Source organism: Amphiura filiformis, chromosome 18 (genome assembly GCF_039555335.1).
Source record: "Amphiura filiformis chromosome 18, Afil_fr2py, whole genome shotgun sequence".
In the NCBI taxonomy this organism is placed as follows: Eukaryota; Metazoa; Echinodermata; class Ophiuroidea; order Amphilepidida; family Amphiuridae; genus Amphiura; species Amphiura filiformis.
The window spans coordinates 56,478,980-56,497,207 of NC_092645.1; the positions used below are offsets into that span (position 1 = coordinate 56,478,980).

General features: G+C 34.7%; 1 protein-coding gene across 1 annotated transcript; it reads right to left on the bottom strand.

Annotated features, from left to right (window-relative positions):
• Positions 1-9,208: 9,208 nt before the first annotated feature.
• Positions 9,209-17,773, bottom strand: LOC140139525 (retinoschisin-like). The gene is made up of 6 exons (XM_072161248.1): positions 17,657-17,773; positions 16,566-16,838; positions 15,784-15,900; positions 12,746-12,919; positions 9,683-9,831; positions 9,209-9,582 (listed from the first exon to the last, which is right to left on the bottom strand). Exons 1-6 carry the CDS (start codon positions 17,694-17,696, stop codon positions 9,433-9,435), a joined length of 903 nt encoding a protein of 300 aa, XP_072017349.1. The 5' UTR covers positions 17,697-17,773; the 3' UTR covers positions 9,209-9,432.
• Positions 17,774-18,228: the final 455 nt, after the last annotated feature.

Below are 18,228 nucleotides of genomic sequence, written 5' to 3' on the forward strand. Positions count from 1 at the left end.
GCGACCTCTGCCACGACCTCGCCTAACATTCCAGCCTTCACCATGATGAGCCGGGTACTGGTTCCCGTAACCTCTGGCAGGCCGGGGTTGGCGGTGTGAGCCCCCACCCCGTGAAGAATGAGGCGGTTGTCGGTTCGCTGTTCTGCTCTTCTTCGAAGGTCTCTCATTAGACGGCTCCTCACTCTTGTTCTTCTTTTTGCTCGGCTTTCTTTTGTCTTCCAACAGACTAGCTCTGTTCACTCTCTTTTTCTCGCATGCTTCTTCAAATTTACGGCGTGCGACGTGTAATTCAATGATCGGGCTGCTTGCATCTATTTTGCGTCTAGATGCATTCTTAGCCTCATCAATTTCAATTTCAAAATCGGGAATGACCCTCTTTTCCAGGTCTTCTTTCATAAGTTTCACAAAATCCAAATCGTGATTTCGAAAAAGGGTGTCTACTTCCGACCTCATCTTAACAGAGAAGTTAGACCCCGGTAGGCTAGGCAACTTTCGGACCGCACAAAGTTGCCTTGGAATCTCGAGTTGACCTTCCAGCATTTTTGATAGCTTGGTCAACTTGTCCTCGAGAATCGCCAGACATATAAATTTACTTTCCACCATGTCAATAAGGCCGAAAACAAAAGTGTGATTATGTTTTGAGAGTTCTATCTCAGGAACAGAATTTGACAGTGGTGTGGGGACAACGGCTCGCACTTTCTGACCTGGGACAATTAATTGAGAGTCCTGGGTAGGTCCAAATGGCTCAAACCCTGACAGAGAAATAACACCTGGCACCTGGTCTCTCGACCCTTGCACCTGGTTTCCCACTGAACTAGGCGCCTGTCCTCTCGGACCTTGCACCGTTGTTCCTTGCGAGCTGGAGCTGGAGCTTGAAGGCTGCGAACTTGACATCTTCTTATTCTTCAGTGAAAGTTTGTTCTCGAACGGATATTGTCTGCTCATACTGAGAGAGAATAATTGAGGTTTGTGACTAATTGCGCCACCTTATATCCGCAATACCAAAAGCACTACATTGCGCTGATTGGTTGGTAAAGGAAGCGATCCGATTGGACCGCGGAAATGGCCAATCAAAATTCTATAAAATTGACCAATCATATTTTTTATGCAAATTAGCTACATTATTTTTGTCTGCGGAAAAGTTTTCCACTAAAATTAACTATTTTTTATTTAAACGACCAAATATTTCCTAAAAAATTAAAAATCAACCAAACATATATCCAGTATAAAACCTAATTTAATAAACCAAATATAAATATAAAATTAAACCCCATAACACAAGATTCTTAAAAATCCAAATTTAAGAATGTGTCTAAAAATCAAAGATATATTATAATTCGAAATATAATATCATCATAGGCCTTATATTCCTCTTAACTCTGTTAATTTGCTATGGTTTGCTGCAGAATCATGTTGCTAATTTTGATGCAGTCACACCTGTTTCGAGTCACCACACTGTGAGATTATCCAGAGTATTCTACTGCAAGCCAGATGCCGAGTGTAAATAAAAATACATACTGATCATTAAGTGTGTATGTTAACCCTGGAACTACGAAGCCGAATTTTGTAACACGGACTAGGAAGGGGGGGGGGGCCCCTCCCCCCCCCCCAATTTGCAATTATAAACGTCATAATGTGAGGGCGCTAATCCAAATTAGGGAAGTTCTGACTATAAATAGGCAAATTTGATTTTCGGCTAAAAATTCTACAAAAATGCGATTTTCACTGAATTTTCACCTCACACCCCCCCCCCCCCCCCCCTAACAAGTGTTTATACACCGGTCCTAAAGCAGTGATTTTTATGCTCATATAATCTTGTACCATATTAATTAATATGTAATACTTGAAAATAACATAAAATTGACCAGAACAATCTGAATAGATATTGGGTCTAATTAAAGCCATATTGTAACTTTTGCAGAAGAGGACGCCCTTAATATTTTTTTTTAAAATTTTGTTTTGACACGATTGTAATGTAAATATCCTGCAAAATCAAGGCTCTAAGTATTTTAGTTGTGACAAAATCAAGACTATGAATAAAACGACGGAGTATGTCGTTTGATTATTACGATCGAAATAGAGAAATGGTAAAATGTGGCTTTTTACGGGTTAAGTCTCAGAAATGCATTAATAAGTAAAAACGAATTATTTGCGCAGGGCTTACAAAAATATAATTTTTTGAAAGTAACATAGTCAAGGAATCTAAATATAAACAGAGATGTGGAGAAAATCACAACTTAATGCTACAAAATATTCAAATTATTTGTTCAAAATATAAGGCTGATATAGATATTAAACACAGACCCAAGCTCAGAAAACCTATTACCCATGGTTCAACAAACACTGTCCGTATAAGTCAACAAAAGTGAAACCTAACCTTTGATGAAAAGTAAAAGGTGATAGGACAATGTTTTCACATAATAAAACAAACAACAATCACATATCTTACTATATAATTATAATAGATTATTACCAAAACCAAAAGTTCCAGAGGACTCTCTGCAGTAATTTCCTGCTTCACACCTGTCCGACAAAGTCCACTGCAGACTTCTCAACAATATTGACCTTGGCAATGATGACACTCAAAACGATGTTATAGGCCTACTTATAATCCACTCCTTTAGGAATCTGCCCTATTCCACTTGCCAGAATCCCTTTTTTGACAATTTTCATCAATGTTTGGCACCTTAAAATTTGTCTTGGCCCAACCATCTGAAAAAGTGCTGGATTTTTTCACTGCAATGAAGACCAAATGTAATCCCCTTTAAGGATAACTGCGCACTTTTGACGTAACCCTCAACCTCCTTCTTAGAGTGGCCGAATGTGTGACACCTTTGCTACACTTCCACTATCTCTGGTTTCTTGGTTTATATCAAATACAAATTCCCGTTTTTATCTTTAATTAAGTACAATTACCCCATGTTCTAAAATTATTTTCTTTCCAAATATTTCACAACGCAGTAATGCGTACGGAATTGCCATAAAAGTTTGTTCCTGTGATGTCCTACCCTGAAGCTCCCTGATTAATATAGATCTAGAAATTTCCCAATACAAGAATAAAGGTTTACCTAATATGTCATAGCAACCAAAAATGAAGTTTCCCTCTTACGTGATTGGTTGGGGATAGTCACTGAACGCAAACAAACAATTGTTTTGGTATTTTTTTAAACTGATTGTTTTAACCCACGTGTGTTTATATTTATATTTCGTGACCCTTTTCATTTCTAAAAGTGTATACCTTGATTAGCTCGTTTTCTTGCGTGAATAAGAAAGAACTTGCGGATCTTTTATTCAACGTATTTCTGAAACTTGAGGTGAACAATAACAACTTGAACAACCTGAAATATGGGTTTTTTTTATATAAAATGCTTTCATAAAATACAAACAAGCAGTTTTCCACGTTAAGTCAATATAAGAAAACCATTTTACCAATATTATTTAATTAATGTCACATATTTTTGGGATTTTGTGGATTATATTAATGTTCCATGATTTGTTTACATAAAGTTGAAAATTTAAACAAACATAAAACGTCAGCTTTCAAAAACTTTTGTCGTATGCGCTAGGCATTGTATCGTTGTTGTTTTTTATTTGAAAGAGATATGTTAAAAATTAGCTATTATAGAACGGAATTATAAACATGTAAAAAAGATAAATTAAGACAATATTGAACATTAAAAGCTATCCGCCTGGGACACAAGCAATTCATTTGTTTCTTTGCCTCATGAAATAAATAAACATATGTAGCGTAAATATTAATTGTCTAATGTTTTAAATATACAGTTAAAATCTATAACAACAAAATGAATAATTGACCAAACCGTTAGAAATCTCATTTGTATATAAATTAGATATAAGTTACAATGTAAATATGTACATAATGCGATGGTTTTTATAAACAAGTTTACAAGTAATAATGTGCAAAAGGGAAATATCACCCCAAAATGGTAGGCCGTTACACAGAAATTGTATAACGCACATACATGTATCTGCATGGAATTTGTTTCTGAAAACCATGAAAGAAAAAGTTAAATAAAATAAATAAAGAAAAGAAATGATTTGTAGTTTGTTTGTTTTTGAGTGTTTAAGATATTTTGATAATGTTTAGTCACATTCTTTCTGCACATTGGTGTTAGTAATACTATGGAATACCCATTAAAAAGCCATAATGTACGATTTCCTTTAGAATGTTCTTTTTTTTAAACAAAAAGATGAAATAATATTAGTTATAACTGCCAGATTTCTGACAATTTTAAGTCAAATAAAAATAAAAATAATGAGAAATGAAAGAAAGCATCTTGGAAGTTAAACGCTGTATGGGGAATTTAAAGTCGTAATTACGAAATGAATTCAAAACTGCTCTGTTGTTCTACAAACCTAACGAAATTGCTTGATTCCAATTCGGTGTAAGTTAGGATATGTGTAAATATGCCACAAAATAAGGTTTGAAACAAATAAAACAATTTTATTTTCTAAAAGAGATCATACATTTATATGGCTTTAATTTCTCAACCCCTGCAAAGCTAGTTTTGTCCACTTATGTTTATTTGTACACAGTACACTGCAGAAACAGTGTCTACAGAAATTTTTTTGTAATACATTTGTAAACAGCTCACAGACCAATTAAAAAAATTGTAAGCATGAATACAGATGTCAAATTATCTGACATCATTTTTGGTGAATTCCTAAACATAAACAATTACAATTATAAACAATGTTTATTTTTAAACCCCTGTAGATGAAAATTTTGCCATGACTATATTTGGAATAAGCATGAAAAATGAATTAAAATGGGATATGAACAAGCCCAGTATTGGTTCAGTGGTTCTTGAGTATGCTCTTGATATCAAACTTTTTAGCAATGTTTAAACAAAAAACCAGATACAGCGCTCTGACTTGGTACACTGATAGTACTTGAGCATATGTTGTTACATGTACATAAACGGTTCTAAAATAAGTTCCCCCTAAGACATTTTGATATAATCAAAGAACTACTTGATCAATGATCTTGTTTTAAAGTTTAGAACATAGACTGTTTAGTTATACATCAAGTGATTGGGTTTTTTGTTGTAATCTTGTATCATCTTCACTGAGAAATACAGCCACGTGTGAAATTTTCGGCCCAAAAAGTTGCACTTCACTTCGTCTTTCACGTAATGCAAATTAATCAACGAGAAATATTTATATGTATTTTTTGTTTTCTATCAAAATAATTTAGGTTAAGATATTCATAATTTAATGTTCACGCATTTCAAGCATGTTTCATGGGTCAGTGAGAAATCATGCAGCCATTTATGAAATTTCATGCATAAACAAAAGTTGCACTTTCCTTTTTTGGGTTTTTCTATGCTTTTTCTTTTTCAATCTAATATAATTTATATATTAGGAAAAACAACAGTAACATCAATTATAAATCTTGTGTTCAATTATTAGTTTTTGGTTCAATCTCATAGTGGAACCCAATACCTTTATTTTATTGGTCATTCATTGAATGGTTCAAAACATTTGTATGTGTTGTCCTTATCAAGACTCAACTTGTTACAAGCGGACAAGTCAGGGACAGCATCACCTTCGAGGGCTTTGCAACAAATTCTGCAGCATGCAGGGAATCAGCTTGACCAACAGCAGAGAAGAACGATGCTTGGAAGCCATCCCACATGAAGGAGGACCTATGCATTATTATTAATAGATATCAATAAGCTGCAGCATTCATTTTAGTTTACTCACTGAACTATAAAATGGGGTTTTTGGGGGTTTTTTTTTTGGTTTTTAATGTGTGACACCTAAATCCGGAAAAGCTTTTTGATTACATTACTCACTTAAAGGGAGAAAGTTGGCAAATACAAATGCAAGGATCATAATTAAAGCCTATTTAGAAAACAAGAGAATTGATCAAGTAGTTTTTTCGTTTTGGATTATACCAAAATGTGTCAGGGGACTTCCTTTTTTGGAACCGTTTATGAGCCCGTATATCATATGCGGTAAAACGGTAAAACAAAGGGTCAGTAATTTCTCAGTATACACGTCTAGCCCTCTTCTTTTGTATTTCTTTTGATCAAAGTCTGATCAGCTGTCGATTATATCAAGTAATATGGACAGGTCAAGATAATCTTGGTCAAGATATTCTTGAACAGGTCAAGATAATCTTGGACAGGTCAAGATAATCTTGGACAGGTCAGGTCAAGATAATCTTGGTCAGGTTATTAAATTGTGAACAAGCGAAATAGATGTTCATGTTCAGACTTTTTGGACATTTCAACAAAGTTAAAAAATTGCAAACAAATTCGGCATTCACATGTTAATCATTTGGATTGGACAATCAAGCTATAGAGGGCTGTAATTTAAAATTTATATATTTTAAACCATCACCGCTAAACTGAATATACAAGGTGTCCCAGAAAGAACTGTATCGTCAGAAACGTAATTGTTTAGGTATTTTAACGTCACAACTAAACATAACTAAATACTTAGTATGGTTAAGGAATATATCAGCTACCACATACTTTTGAATTTTGACAATTGACCATATCGTTCTTGAAATAAGAATTTTACGAAACTCCCTCATTTTCGAGCCTTTCGACGGATTCAAATATCAATCGATGATCTAGTATATTCTGAGTGCAAAGGCCATCTTGGTATTAGAATAAAATCACCCGGTTTTTTTTCGCATTATTCCCGCTGGATTGAGTAAATTTCATTTTATTTCCGCTGTTTTCTTTTTTTCCCGACCCACCACACAAAATTCTCAAAACCAATGCGTGCATCGCAATAAAAATTCTGCATGCAGTGTAACCTCCTTGAGTATGCTGAGAGATGAGGAGGTGGTCTATTCTTGCCAAAGATACAAAAATGTAAAGGAATAAATAAAAAAAAATTAAAACCGCATTCCGTATATTAGGTTTTAACGTGGGAAGGGCTATCAGACGAACTATTAAGATTAAAAATTAAGATGGCCTAATCACTGCGCATCATCAGCGCATGCATGCGTCTGATGTCATTGATAGATATTGACTCCGTGGAAAGGCTTGAAAATGAGGGAGTTTCGTAAAATTAGTTTATTTCAAAAACGGAGCGGTCAATTGTCAAATTTCAAAATGTATATGATAGCTGATATGTTTCTCAGCATCATCAGTTATGTAGTGACGTTTGGTTTATGCGTTAAAGTACCCAAAAATCAGTTCTCGACGATACAGTTATTTCAGTGACACCCTGTATAACGCAAGTTTGGGCATATTATATTTAGATATTATATTTAGATAAGTATATTTTAATAATGCATATTAGTTTGTTTTGTGTTCCTTAAAAGTAGACCAACTTAATTAAATAATTAGGCACCCTTGATTAAAACATAGGACGGGGGAATCACTCTATACCTTTATCCAACCCACCCCCAAAAAAACGCCCAACGGTCCATGCAAATTAGCTACTAGGCAAGAACCTCTGGGATACTACATCTTCAAATGTCTGTTTTATATACATTTGTCTAAGATATAAATGTCATGGAGTTAAAACAGATCGCTGATTATCTATTTGTTTTCATGAATTGGAAGACATTCTTTGATGTATTACTGAGCTCAATCATCTGAAATTACTGGAGCGTGAGCCACCCAGGTTGGAGGCTCAGCATAGTATTTTATTAACAGAAGGTTTTCTCCAAATTCATTTCCTAATAATATTCCAAACGTTGAGGACGCTGTGCAATTTACATTATTCCTGAATAATTCGGGTGTTCTACTTAAAATAATGGTATCTCATGTAATATGAGGTCGTAGATACGCGGCTGGGTCTTATAATACCTTTGTTCTCCAATAAACAATACCTTTATTCTTCTTTATTATACAGACTTGACATTTAATATGGAATATTTTTTCGCAAAATTCCAAGACTGGTCTGGTAGGGGTCTGCATAAACCGCACGGGCTAAATACTAATTGGGGGGTGGCGGGAGATGGTGTAAAATAATTGTTTGACAGAAAATATACTTTCCATTACCTTAAATTATGGCGCTCATAATGTAATGAATTAGCCTAAAATGGCGGATTTAAGGAGACTGAATTTGATTTTTGTGGGGGTCAAATTTCTGAATTTGAGCAACATTATTCTGATATTATCAAAATTTATTGAAGTTTGAGGCGATATTTACTGAACCTAAATACCAATAAGTGTTCGTCAGAACTGAAATGCACTTGTAATCTACCAGTTTTGAAAGTGGGAGGAGCTTTGAAAATATGGCTTTTAAAAGTGGTACGCACTCAGGAAGTCTGAATGGCCCCCTGGGGCCAAATGTTATAAACGTATTGTACATAAAGAAACAAGCGTGAGTTCATTGGACAACACGGAATCTGCGCAGTTGTTTTGTACCGTAAGTTTATAACATTTGACCCCAGTGGGGCCATTGAAACTTTCTGAGTACGTACCACTTTTAAGAGCACCATTTTAAAGCTCCTCCCATGTTAAAAAATTGGTACATTGCAAGTGTATTTCAGCTGTGATGAATGCCAATTGCTGGCGAAGTTTAAGAAATATCACCTCAAACACATTTGTGTCCCCCACAAAGCTCAAATTCAGCCTTCCTAATTCCGCCATTTTAAGCAAATTCACCGCATTATGAGCACCATTATGTAAACGTATGGAAAGCACATTATCTATCAAACAATTATTTTACACCATCTCCCGACACATCCTAATTAATATTTAGCCCGTGCGGTTTATGCAGACTACGTCCAGACCAGTCTTGGAATTTTGTGAAAAAATATTCCATATTAAATGTCAAGTCTGTATCAATATGCGATAAGGCCACAAAAAGAAAATTGTTTGATTGGCGTAACATAAAAAAAGATTAGGGTAAGTAGGTCGGGATTTTTTTTTGTTTACTTTTAAAGCTGTAAATTGCGTTTGATAAAGGCCATGGGACTTTTTGTGTTCCTTTTTTAAAATTCAATCAATAAATTAATTTTTTTTTTTTTTTGCAACAAAATTAAAAAACCTTTTTGTGGCCTAATCACAAACACTATACAAACATACCTATGCATATAGATATTTATAAATTCGAATTTTAATATAAAAACGAGTATATAATCATTATTATTAAATAAGTGTTAGTCATTATTTACATTTTTCAGATAATTGGATAAAACATGCAAAAATGCCAATTTGAAAATTAAAGTAAACAAATCTCAAAATAAAGAGGAAGTAAAATTATGCTCTTGGTGATAACTGGAATATGTTTGGAAGTAATACACTTCATAAAATTAAAACCTAAAACCTAATTTTCGGCTAGTTTTGGTAAAACAAAAATATACGAAATGAAAAAGATGTCCAGATGAAACCACCCATGATCTCACACCCATCACGAATATGTTGTCACCTGCCGCATTTTTATCTACATTTGATTGCCAACATCCACCTCATTCTGTCCCGTTGAGTCGCATATCTAGTTTGTTTTACATCCCAATATTTCGAATCTCAGTGCGTACAAACTTCTATATTTGGTTAAACAGTTGACGCGTACAATACGGGTATATACTGGTTGAGGAAAAGTTGTAGTCACCTCGGAATTCGTGTCAACATTGCCCGGAAATATCTGGAGAGAGAATGTAATTTCAGTGAGTAAGAAAAAGTATATCATAACGATTAGACTAGACTAGACTAGACTATGTTTACTATCTAAAGTCAGTACTTACAATTGCGTTTCCATTTTGATCTTCAACAAACACCTCTTTGGCACCATCAGCCAGGAATGTTGACACTTTGAATGATGTCACATAGTCAACGCCAACTCCAGTTGTTCCATCACCCTGCGTTATAACACCAGATACATACGTCTGGTAACCTATTGATACAAGAAATTGAGAATTATTTTTAAAGCTATTGATCTATATGGTTTCGTATTCTATTTCACTTGTAGCTCAAAAACGGTACATTGCAACTAAGGCTAACTACATGTATAACATCCTTATTCCTTATGACAAGAACCCGGGGGACAAGAACAAGAGCCGTGCCTTTGAGCATTTTAGAAACTTTGTGTAACCTTTGAGTGATTCCTTGTAGCAAACATGATGAAGACCATGCATTCACTTTGAGCAAGGTTGGTTTGGTTTGGTTAACGCGGTTGTGCACTCTAGACGATTTTTTTTCTTTAGAAGAGCTTTTTCGATACGTATGTACTTTGAAATATGTTTTTATAAATACAAACAAAGAGAATTCAGATTTGTAAACCCCAACTGTATTTTTGATGGATTTAATTACACTATTTCTCTCGTGTTCGCAATTTTAAAAGAAATAAACTCTTTGTTAAATCAGCGGGCACACACGCGTAACAGCGCATTGCGTTACATGAATCTCACAAGTTTTTTCGTCCGATATAAATTATATCAAATTATGGATTGGATTGAATCGACTTCGGTTAAGGGGCTGTATACTTAGGGTCGTTTTATCTTTTCAGTTTTCGTAAGTCTATTGTTCAGATACGACAACGCAAGGGATTACGTAAGTTTACTGTAATCTGACTTCATTGTGTCGATAAAGGCTGGAGAGGCAATATTATGGAACACCGGTGTTTTTAATGGTCTAGAGCCCTCTCATCTTTGATGTTCTTAAATTGATATAACCAAATACCATTCCGAATGAAAAGGTGCACTTTTTTCTGTAAACAAGTTGAGAATAAGCCCTTAAATCACAAAAGGTCCTCTTATGATATGAGCCAGTCGCACCCCAATAAATCCTGACTACGGGTGTGTGCAGGGCCGCAGTGTCTCCCTATTTTGCTTCCTCATTGGGAGATATTTGGTAATTTCAGACGCTCCTTTCATCGTCAATATGAAAGACTTTTGCTTAAACTTGGCAACGTGGTTAGTATATTTCAATGCTAGACTATTTTTACGAGTCACTCTCGCCTAGGCGTAAGTGCAGTATACACCAACGCATGTCAATTGAAGCCGTACAACTTACCGCGAATTTAGGACCGTAACATTTAGACTCTTCTTTTGTCTAGATTAGCACCAACCCTCTCATCTCAAGGTTTCTTGTCAGAAATTAACAAAACTTACCAAAACGAAAACTGAAATTCACTTGCTTCAAATTATTAGTAACTAACAAAAGGCTAGAATAAAAGATTGGTCACACCTTGGAGGCTACCACTTTAGAATAACAATGACTTACGAAAACGGATACGGATACGGAAACATAAACTGGAAAGATAAAACGACGGTTACTATACCCGGTGTTCATGGTGTTCACGTAATGTGGGGGGTGGACAAGAGTTGCCGTATTTCCTGTAGGCTTCGATCAAAGTGCAAAGTGCAAAATGTGGCCATTATTGATCATTTCAATGTTCATTTTCCCCAAACAATGACGATTTAGGTACGACACAAATCAATAAATACAGCATCTACAGGTATGGAATTGTGTTCCTCGCAAAGAGCAAGATCGGCTCCAGAAACAGTTGTCTCACTCTTTTTTGTCTATTTATGATTTTGTGTATCAGTTTGTGCAGCTTGATATGAGTGCTTTTTACAAAGTTCATATTGTTGTATCATATGGTCAATATCTCCAAAAACAAGGTAAATATTTAAAAAAAAATTGAAAAAAAAACTATAAAAAAAAAACCAGTTCCTGGAATAGACTGTTAAGATGTACCCAAAAAGTTCCTTTTTGTGATTTTCTCCATAATTGTTGTTTTACTAAAAATTATATTGATTTTTAGAATCCTTGACGTCTTGCCTTAAAAAAAAATGCATACTCTCACATGTCTTGCGTGAATAACTACCCAGCAAACACAAAACGTTTTCGACATCATTCGCAAAAGGTTATAAAAGGTTGTCAGAAAACGTTTAAATGTCGGGTTAGGTTATATAAAGGGTATATTAAGAGTATAAAACATTTTCATAACCTTAAAAACATTTTTGATAATCTACTGCTCAGCAAACAAAAATGTTTTACAGAAAACGTTTAAATATCGGGTTATATAAAGGGTATAAAAACGTTTTAATAACATTCCAAAAACATTCTTGAAAAATGTATACAAAACATTCTAAACAAAATGTTATTTGGGGGTTGAAAAATATTTTGCGAAAAATGTTTGCCCAAAATATTTTCAATAACGTTTTAAAAACGTTTTCATGACCTTTGTATAACCCGACATTTAAATGTTATTAAAAGGTTTTGAAAAAAACATTTTAAGAACATTTCTGTGTTTGCTGGCTTCAAATATTTTAACATAACGTTATTTAAGTATTGACACAATATTTGGCAAAAATGTTTGCAAAAATAGTTTACAATAACATTTTATGAAAACATTTAAAAATATTGTTGTAGTGTGTTTTCATACAAAACGTTTTAAAACGTTATCATGACCTTTATATAACCCGACATTTTAACGTTATTAAAACGTTTTTACCTAAACCAAAAGCCAAAATATAACTTATTTAAAACGTTTTTAAAACGTTTTTGTGTTTGCTGGGTAATTAAGAAGTTATGGCATTTTTACTACATGCACGTCTGGGAGTGCACAGTACATGGGGTGCTAAAGTGCAGGGCCTTAGCTCCCCGATGTTTCTAAATAAATAAACGTTTCACGTTTGAGACAGTTGTTCCATGATTAGTAGCCCTGATTATTTGAAGCATTTACATATGTTCTCATTTTGGTTATTCATTTATTTAGGGGGGGGGGGGGTTAAGCAAATAAGGCTTAATATATATTTGCTTATAACATGTTACCAATATTCTACACTGAGCAATGTGGTTACCAATATCAGCTTGTATCCATGTTGTTCCATTCTGTGACGCAGCCGCATGCCATGTAGGGGGTTTACCATTCAGCCTTCCCTTTGAGACTGTGTGTCTAGAACTGTACTCTGATGATGCTTTAATATTCTCATCTGGTATGTCACCATTTCTTATTCCCAGATAATCGATGCAAACTGGAATATTGAAATAAAACATTTGTAAGAAGAATAAATAAGCTTGGATGAATATTCTAATGGACCTGGAGTTCAATACAATATTATGTATTTCCATAATATTTATATTATTATACTACTGTATAAATTTGACATGGAAATATTCAGTTTTGATATTAGTGTTCAATTTTTACAGAATTGAATATAGATCTCACGCACTTCGACATGACTCCGCCTATCTAGCTACAGGAAGCTATTTTCCACTTTTCCTCTTTCCGGACAGAGGAACGGAATTTAGCAACTCTGGAAATACAATAGGTACACAAAAACACCCGAAAACGATACAATCACGGTGCCGCGGACACCACCAAATAACAAGAATTATTGCAGTACCCTATATTCAGACAAAGGCAATGTATCAAACTCCTCCTAAGGCATTTCACCCAATCCGGGCCCCAATGGGGTAAATTAATTGAATATGCATGAACATTATTTTTATTATAATTAGTTTCTCGAGGAAATACGTTTCAAATATAAGGCCGTATAAAATTAATGTTTTGGTTCTCGTCCAGAGGATTTTCATGAATTGATGAGGAGGGAGGTGTTTTTTTTTTTTTTTTTTTTTTTTTTTTTTCCAATGTAAAATTAGCATTTTAGTTTTTTTTTTTTTTTCTAAACTTTGTTTTAGGATTTGTTGAGGCCTTTTTTTTTTTTTTTTCAAATGTGAGATTCTGAGGATAAACCCCTAGAGTACCACAAAAAGACTTGGAAGTGATGCTTGTTCTCTAATAAACTTATTTATATGTATGAAGATTTCATAAATCATTCCAAAGTCTAAAAAATTGAAAAATCTAAAAAAAAAAAAATGACATGAGATTTAAAAAGTTCTATTGACAAGTACATGGCGCTTGGTATATGGAAGTACCTTCCGGGATCACAGCAACTTCAATGTCTGCTATAATTTCATACATCCAAAACTAATACCACGCACCGTTTACTAATACGTGAAAGTGATTTAGAGAGAATGCGATGTTCCATACGTGATGCGTTGACCGTGTGTTAAAACGGCGTTCAGAATGTGGGTAACAATTACTTGTCTCAGTTCCAAGCTGGATTGTGCTACTTCGTCAAGAACAAAGACTAACATCTGATCTGGTCATTATAGGGCAAAGCGCTTAAAACTTAATGGTCACCAGGGCTTTATATGTCTACTTCAATACAGCATGCTTTTAATTTTGACTAAAAACCAGGGTTAACATGTTGCTTCAGTGCTTCCCAAATATTATGGCTGCCAAAAACAAAAAACAAACAAACAAACAAACAAACAAAAAACAAACAAACAAACAAACAAAAAACAAACAAACAAGCAAACAAACAGACAAACAAACAAACAAACAAACAAACAAAAAATAAATAAATAGTTTGGTAGATTAAGGACCACTTTATCCATATAGCATGACTTCACTTTCAAAATTAGACTTTTTCGTGGTGAAAATTATTCGCGTTGCATGAACCGTCGTGCCGCCGTACAAAAGGTCAATAAATATGGATGGCGGATACCTTCAAAATACGCGTAAGATAAAACATCTAACCTTACACGCCTAAGATGCAATCTTAGACGTCTAAGATACAGAGTTGAGTAGAGTTGCAGAGTTGAATCAACGAATCACAGGGCCAGAATTCCCAAACACCCATTCATCTTAAGAGTATGTAATTATTCACCAATGAAATCTTAGACGCCTAAGATTTTAGACGCGTAAGAATTCGTACACGTCCAAGATTGACCAAAATTAGTGGTGGACGGTACCCCCCCCAATCTGATAACCCACGCTACGCCACTGCCGCGAAAAATGGCATTGTGCCGGTTGCTACGATACGAGACACTCTTCACGTGCTTGTTTCTTACGGGCTGTGCAATAATTATGAGCCCTGGAGGAGGGTAAGATTGGGGGACAAGCGATTTTTCTATACCATAAAACTTACCATACCAAGAAATCTAGTCAAACTTTCTGAACATTGTCACATCGGATAGAAAAACTAACTTACTTCCTTATATTTTTACTACATGTACTTCAATGGGATATTGTTTGTTGTTGTGCCTCCTAATAACACATCAAGTTTATAAAGCGTCCGTCGGACATTTTGGGAGAATCGCGATACCATCCACCACTATTATAGGTCACGGTAAGTGATCATAGGTGTGTAAAATCTTAAGCGTGTACAATCTTAGGCGACTAAGATTAATTGGCAAGTAATTGAAAACGCCTAAGATAATTGGCTGTTTGTGATTTCTGGTTCTATGATTCGTCGATTTAAGTCTACCGCAAAATTCTTAGACGTCTAAGATTGCACCTTAGACGTCTAAGATTGCATCTTAGACGTCTAAGATTGCATCTTAGGCGTGTAAGGTTAGACGTGTTATCTTATGCGTATTTAGAAGGTATCCGCCATCCATAAATAAACGTAGACCGCGCGTTTATACCGTACGTTTGTATCAAAAAGGCAAATCGCAATTTTATTTCAATATTTGTTTTATATAACTCATAAATAAGTTCCCTTGCTTCCACTAAATTTTATAAATCATCATGAAAACAAAATAATTTAAATAAAATATCTGAATGCATATATTTATTTTAGAAGCAACAACCGCACCTATAATTAGAGAGTCGAGGTGGAAACCTCGCGCTATATACTCCCGCTTCTGTCAGCGTTGCTATGGTAGCTCCGCGTCAGCGTAATGGAAAAATGACTATTGCACGGACGCGGAGTGCAATAGTCCTTTTGCAGCTGGCCTCTAAAAATAACAGAAATAATCAATAGTAATTAGCCAATCAAATTACAAGAAACTTTGCATGGGTTATAATTATAACACAAAATTTACTAACCTGTGCATGTTACTCCATCTCCTCTGTAACCGGCATCACATGTACATGTGAAGGAACCAACGGAGACATTAGTGCAAGCCGCGTTGGCGTCACAGTTATCAGTACCCAAAGTACATTCTGTATGAAAAGGAAACAGAAATGGACTATATATTTAAAGCCAATTTTGTAAAAAAAATGATGCATTACGCTATACAACTGATACTACTGGTGATCAATTTTCAGTAATGCGTAATATATTATCGGCGGACAATCCTATTTATTTGCGGACCGTTAATAATAAGTGCGTCAAAATAACCAGAGTAGTATTCATGATATTTGAAAGTAAAATTGAATAAATTTTGTCTTCTTTGTCGTCTTTTCATTTATTATTTCTGTTGCTTTAATGGGATTTTATTTTCAAATTTTTAGTAAACGAAACTCCTTACTACAATTCAAGAGGTCATTCAAGTATATCTTTCTTTTTTTCAATTATGTTGCATGGTAAGTGGTTGTAGGTCATTAACAAACCACAGATAATCATTTTCATACTCGTCATCCTTTCTTGGGCAAGGTTTGGCTACAGGTCCTATACCACGCGTTGACAAAGACATATTTTGCAAATGATAGAGACAATCTCAAAGATCCGCCTCTTGATGGATCTGGTCTTTTCTCCAGAAAGCAAAGGTGGCTCTGCACCACAACCAGATGAGCTCTAAATGAACGAAGTGTTTAAGTGTTTAAATTAGAAACCATGTTTTGTTTAATTTGTTCATTGTAATAATATTAATACCGAAGCTTCTTACTACAAAATGTAGGGCGGTCCAATAGGTGATCAAGTGTATCTTTTTTCCGGTTATATCGCATGATGAGTGGCTGTGGGTCATCAACAAACCACAGATCACCATCTTCATACTCTCTTCGTGGACACGTTTTAGCATTCAAGAATACAGGTGCTACCACGCGTTGACAAAGACATATTTCTGCAAAAAGAAGAGACCATCTCAAAGCACCGCCTCTTGAAGGATCTGGTCTTTTCTCCAGAACGCAAAGGTGGCTCTGTACCACATCCAGATGACCTGTAAATGAAGGAAATTGAAACAGGAAGTTGCGGTGCATTAAAATAAATATATCATACCATGTTATGAAAATTATGTTTAGCAGTTTTATCGACAAACTGTTAAGTACGTTTGCCCTTGGTTGGGATAAGCCCTAGCACCAAAAACTAAAGTGTGTAACTATGTTCGTTATTACATTGTCAAAATACCCAAGTTTGCAAGACATTTTCATCAAATTCACCACCCCCTCACCCCCATCTTTTCATTAAAATCGAGGACAATTTTTCCCCAAACCGAGGGAAAAATCCATTTTGAGATTTTCATGGACTGTAATTTTGAATTTCAAGCAACCAACATTAACATGATTAATCTGTTATTTAAAAAAGTTATTTCTGGTTGGTGTTCGAAAACTCAAGAGACGATCCGTGTTTTTTCCTTCATCTTTTGATTATTTTGTTGTAAAATCAGTCATATCAGTTGCAGGTAGTAAGTGTAAAGAGAAAAAAGGCTTTCAGGAAAGCTATTTATTTTCACTACATTAATAATCTCCTGTTGCTACAAACAAACTCTAGGAGAGAAGTATTTTGAAAATATATGTGTACTTACGCATTTTATTTATTTTTCGCGATGATAACACATCATGAAATGCCGTAAAATTGCTTTAAAACTTCTCCGTAAAACGAAATGATCGCACCCTATACAGTGAACAAACTTTCTCAAAAATATAGATATTTACGTAAATTATTATGAAGCACGTAACGGGTGTTGTTTTAACTTCTTATTTCTGCGGGAGACTTATTGAATGAAGAAATTATTTTCTTAGTAAGGTCTAAACTTACCAATGATGATTGTTAGAAAAAAAGATACTTTTAAATCCATTATAACATGCAATTTTAACACAGCGTCAAAAATTTGAAGCAAAATCGAACGTATGTTATTCCTCAAATGTCCATATCCATCGGTATACAGACAGGTTTTGGTGATCAAAAATTGTAGATGAAAATACGGCTCTAAATATCCTTTATATAAAGTATAAGGTTGCAGTAGTTGTATTAATTTTTAAAGCCATTAATAATTTTGTTACCCTCCCTTAATGACTGGCAATTTTCATAATTTTTGCGGTTACTATGGTTTTAAGACACGGAACGATGCGATTTACTTTATTAAAAATTGTAGACAAAAAATAATACGAGATACGTTTGCGGCATGTTATTCTTCATTTCATCCATTAGGAATGTTGCTATCCCTTTGTGTCATTTCCTCATTTCATCCATTAGGAAAGTTGCTGTCCCTTCGTGTCATTTAGAAATAAACATTTGTCCTCTACCGTGTGATAGACGACAGGCAGGTCCAATATTTTGGCCATAAGAGTCTTAACTAGCTCAATGTCACCTCGCCAAAATTAATCTCG

Coding starts and splice junctions, on each gene's coding strand:
- LOC140139525 (XM_072161248.1), bottom strand. CDS start 17,696: ATGGATTTAAAAGTATCTTTTTTTCTAACAATCATCATTG. Junction 12,920..15,783: donor AGATGGAGTAACATGCACAG/GTTAGTAAATTT, acceptor TCAATATTCCAG/TTTGCATCGATTATCTGGGA. Junction 9,832..12,745: donor ATGGATACAAGCTGATATTG/GTAACCACATTG, acceptor TTGTATCAATAG/GTTACCAGACGTATGTATCT.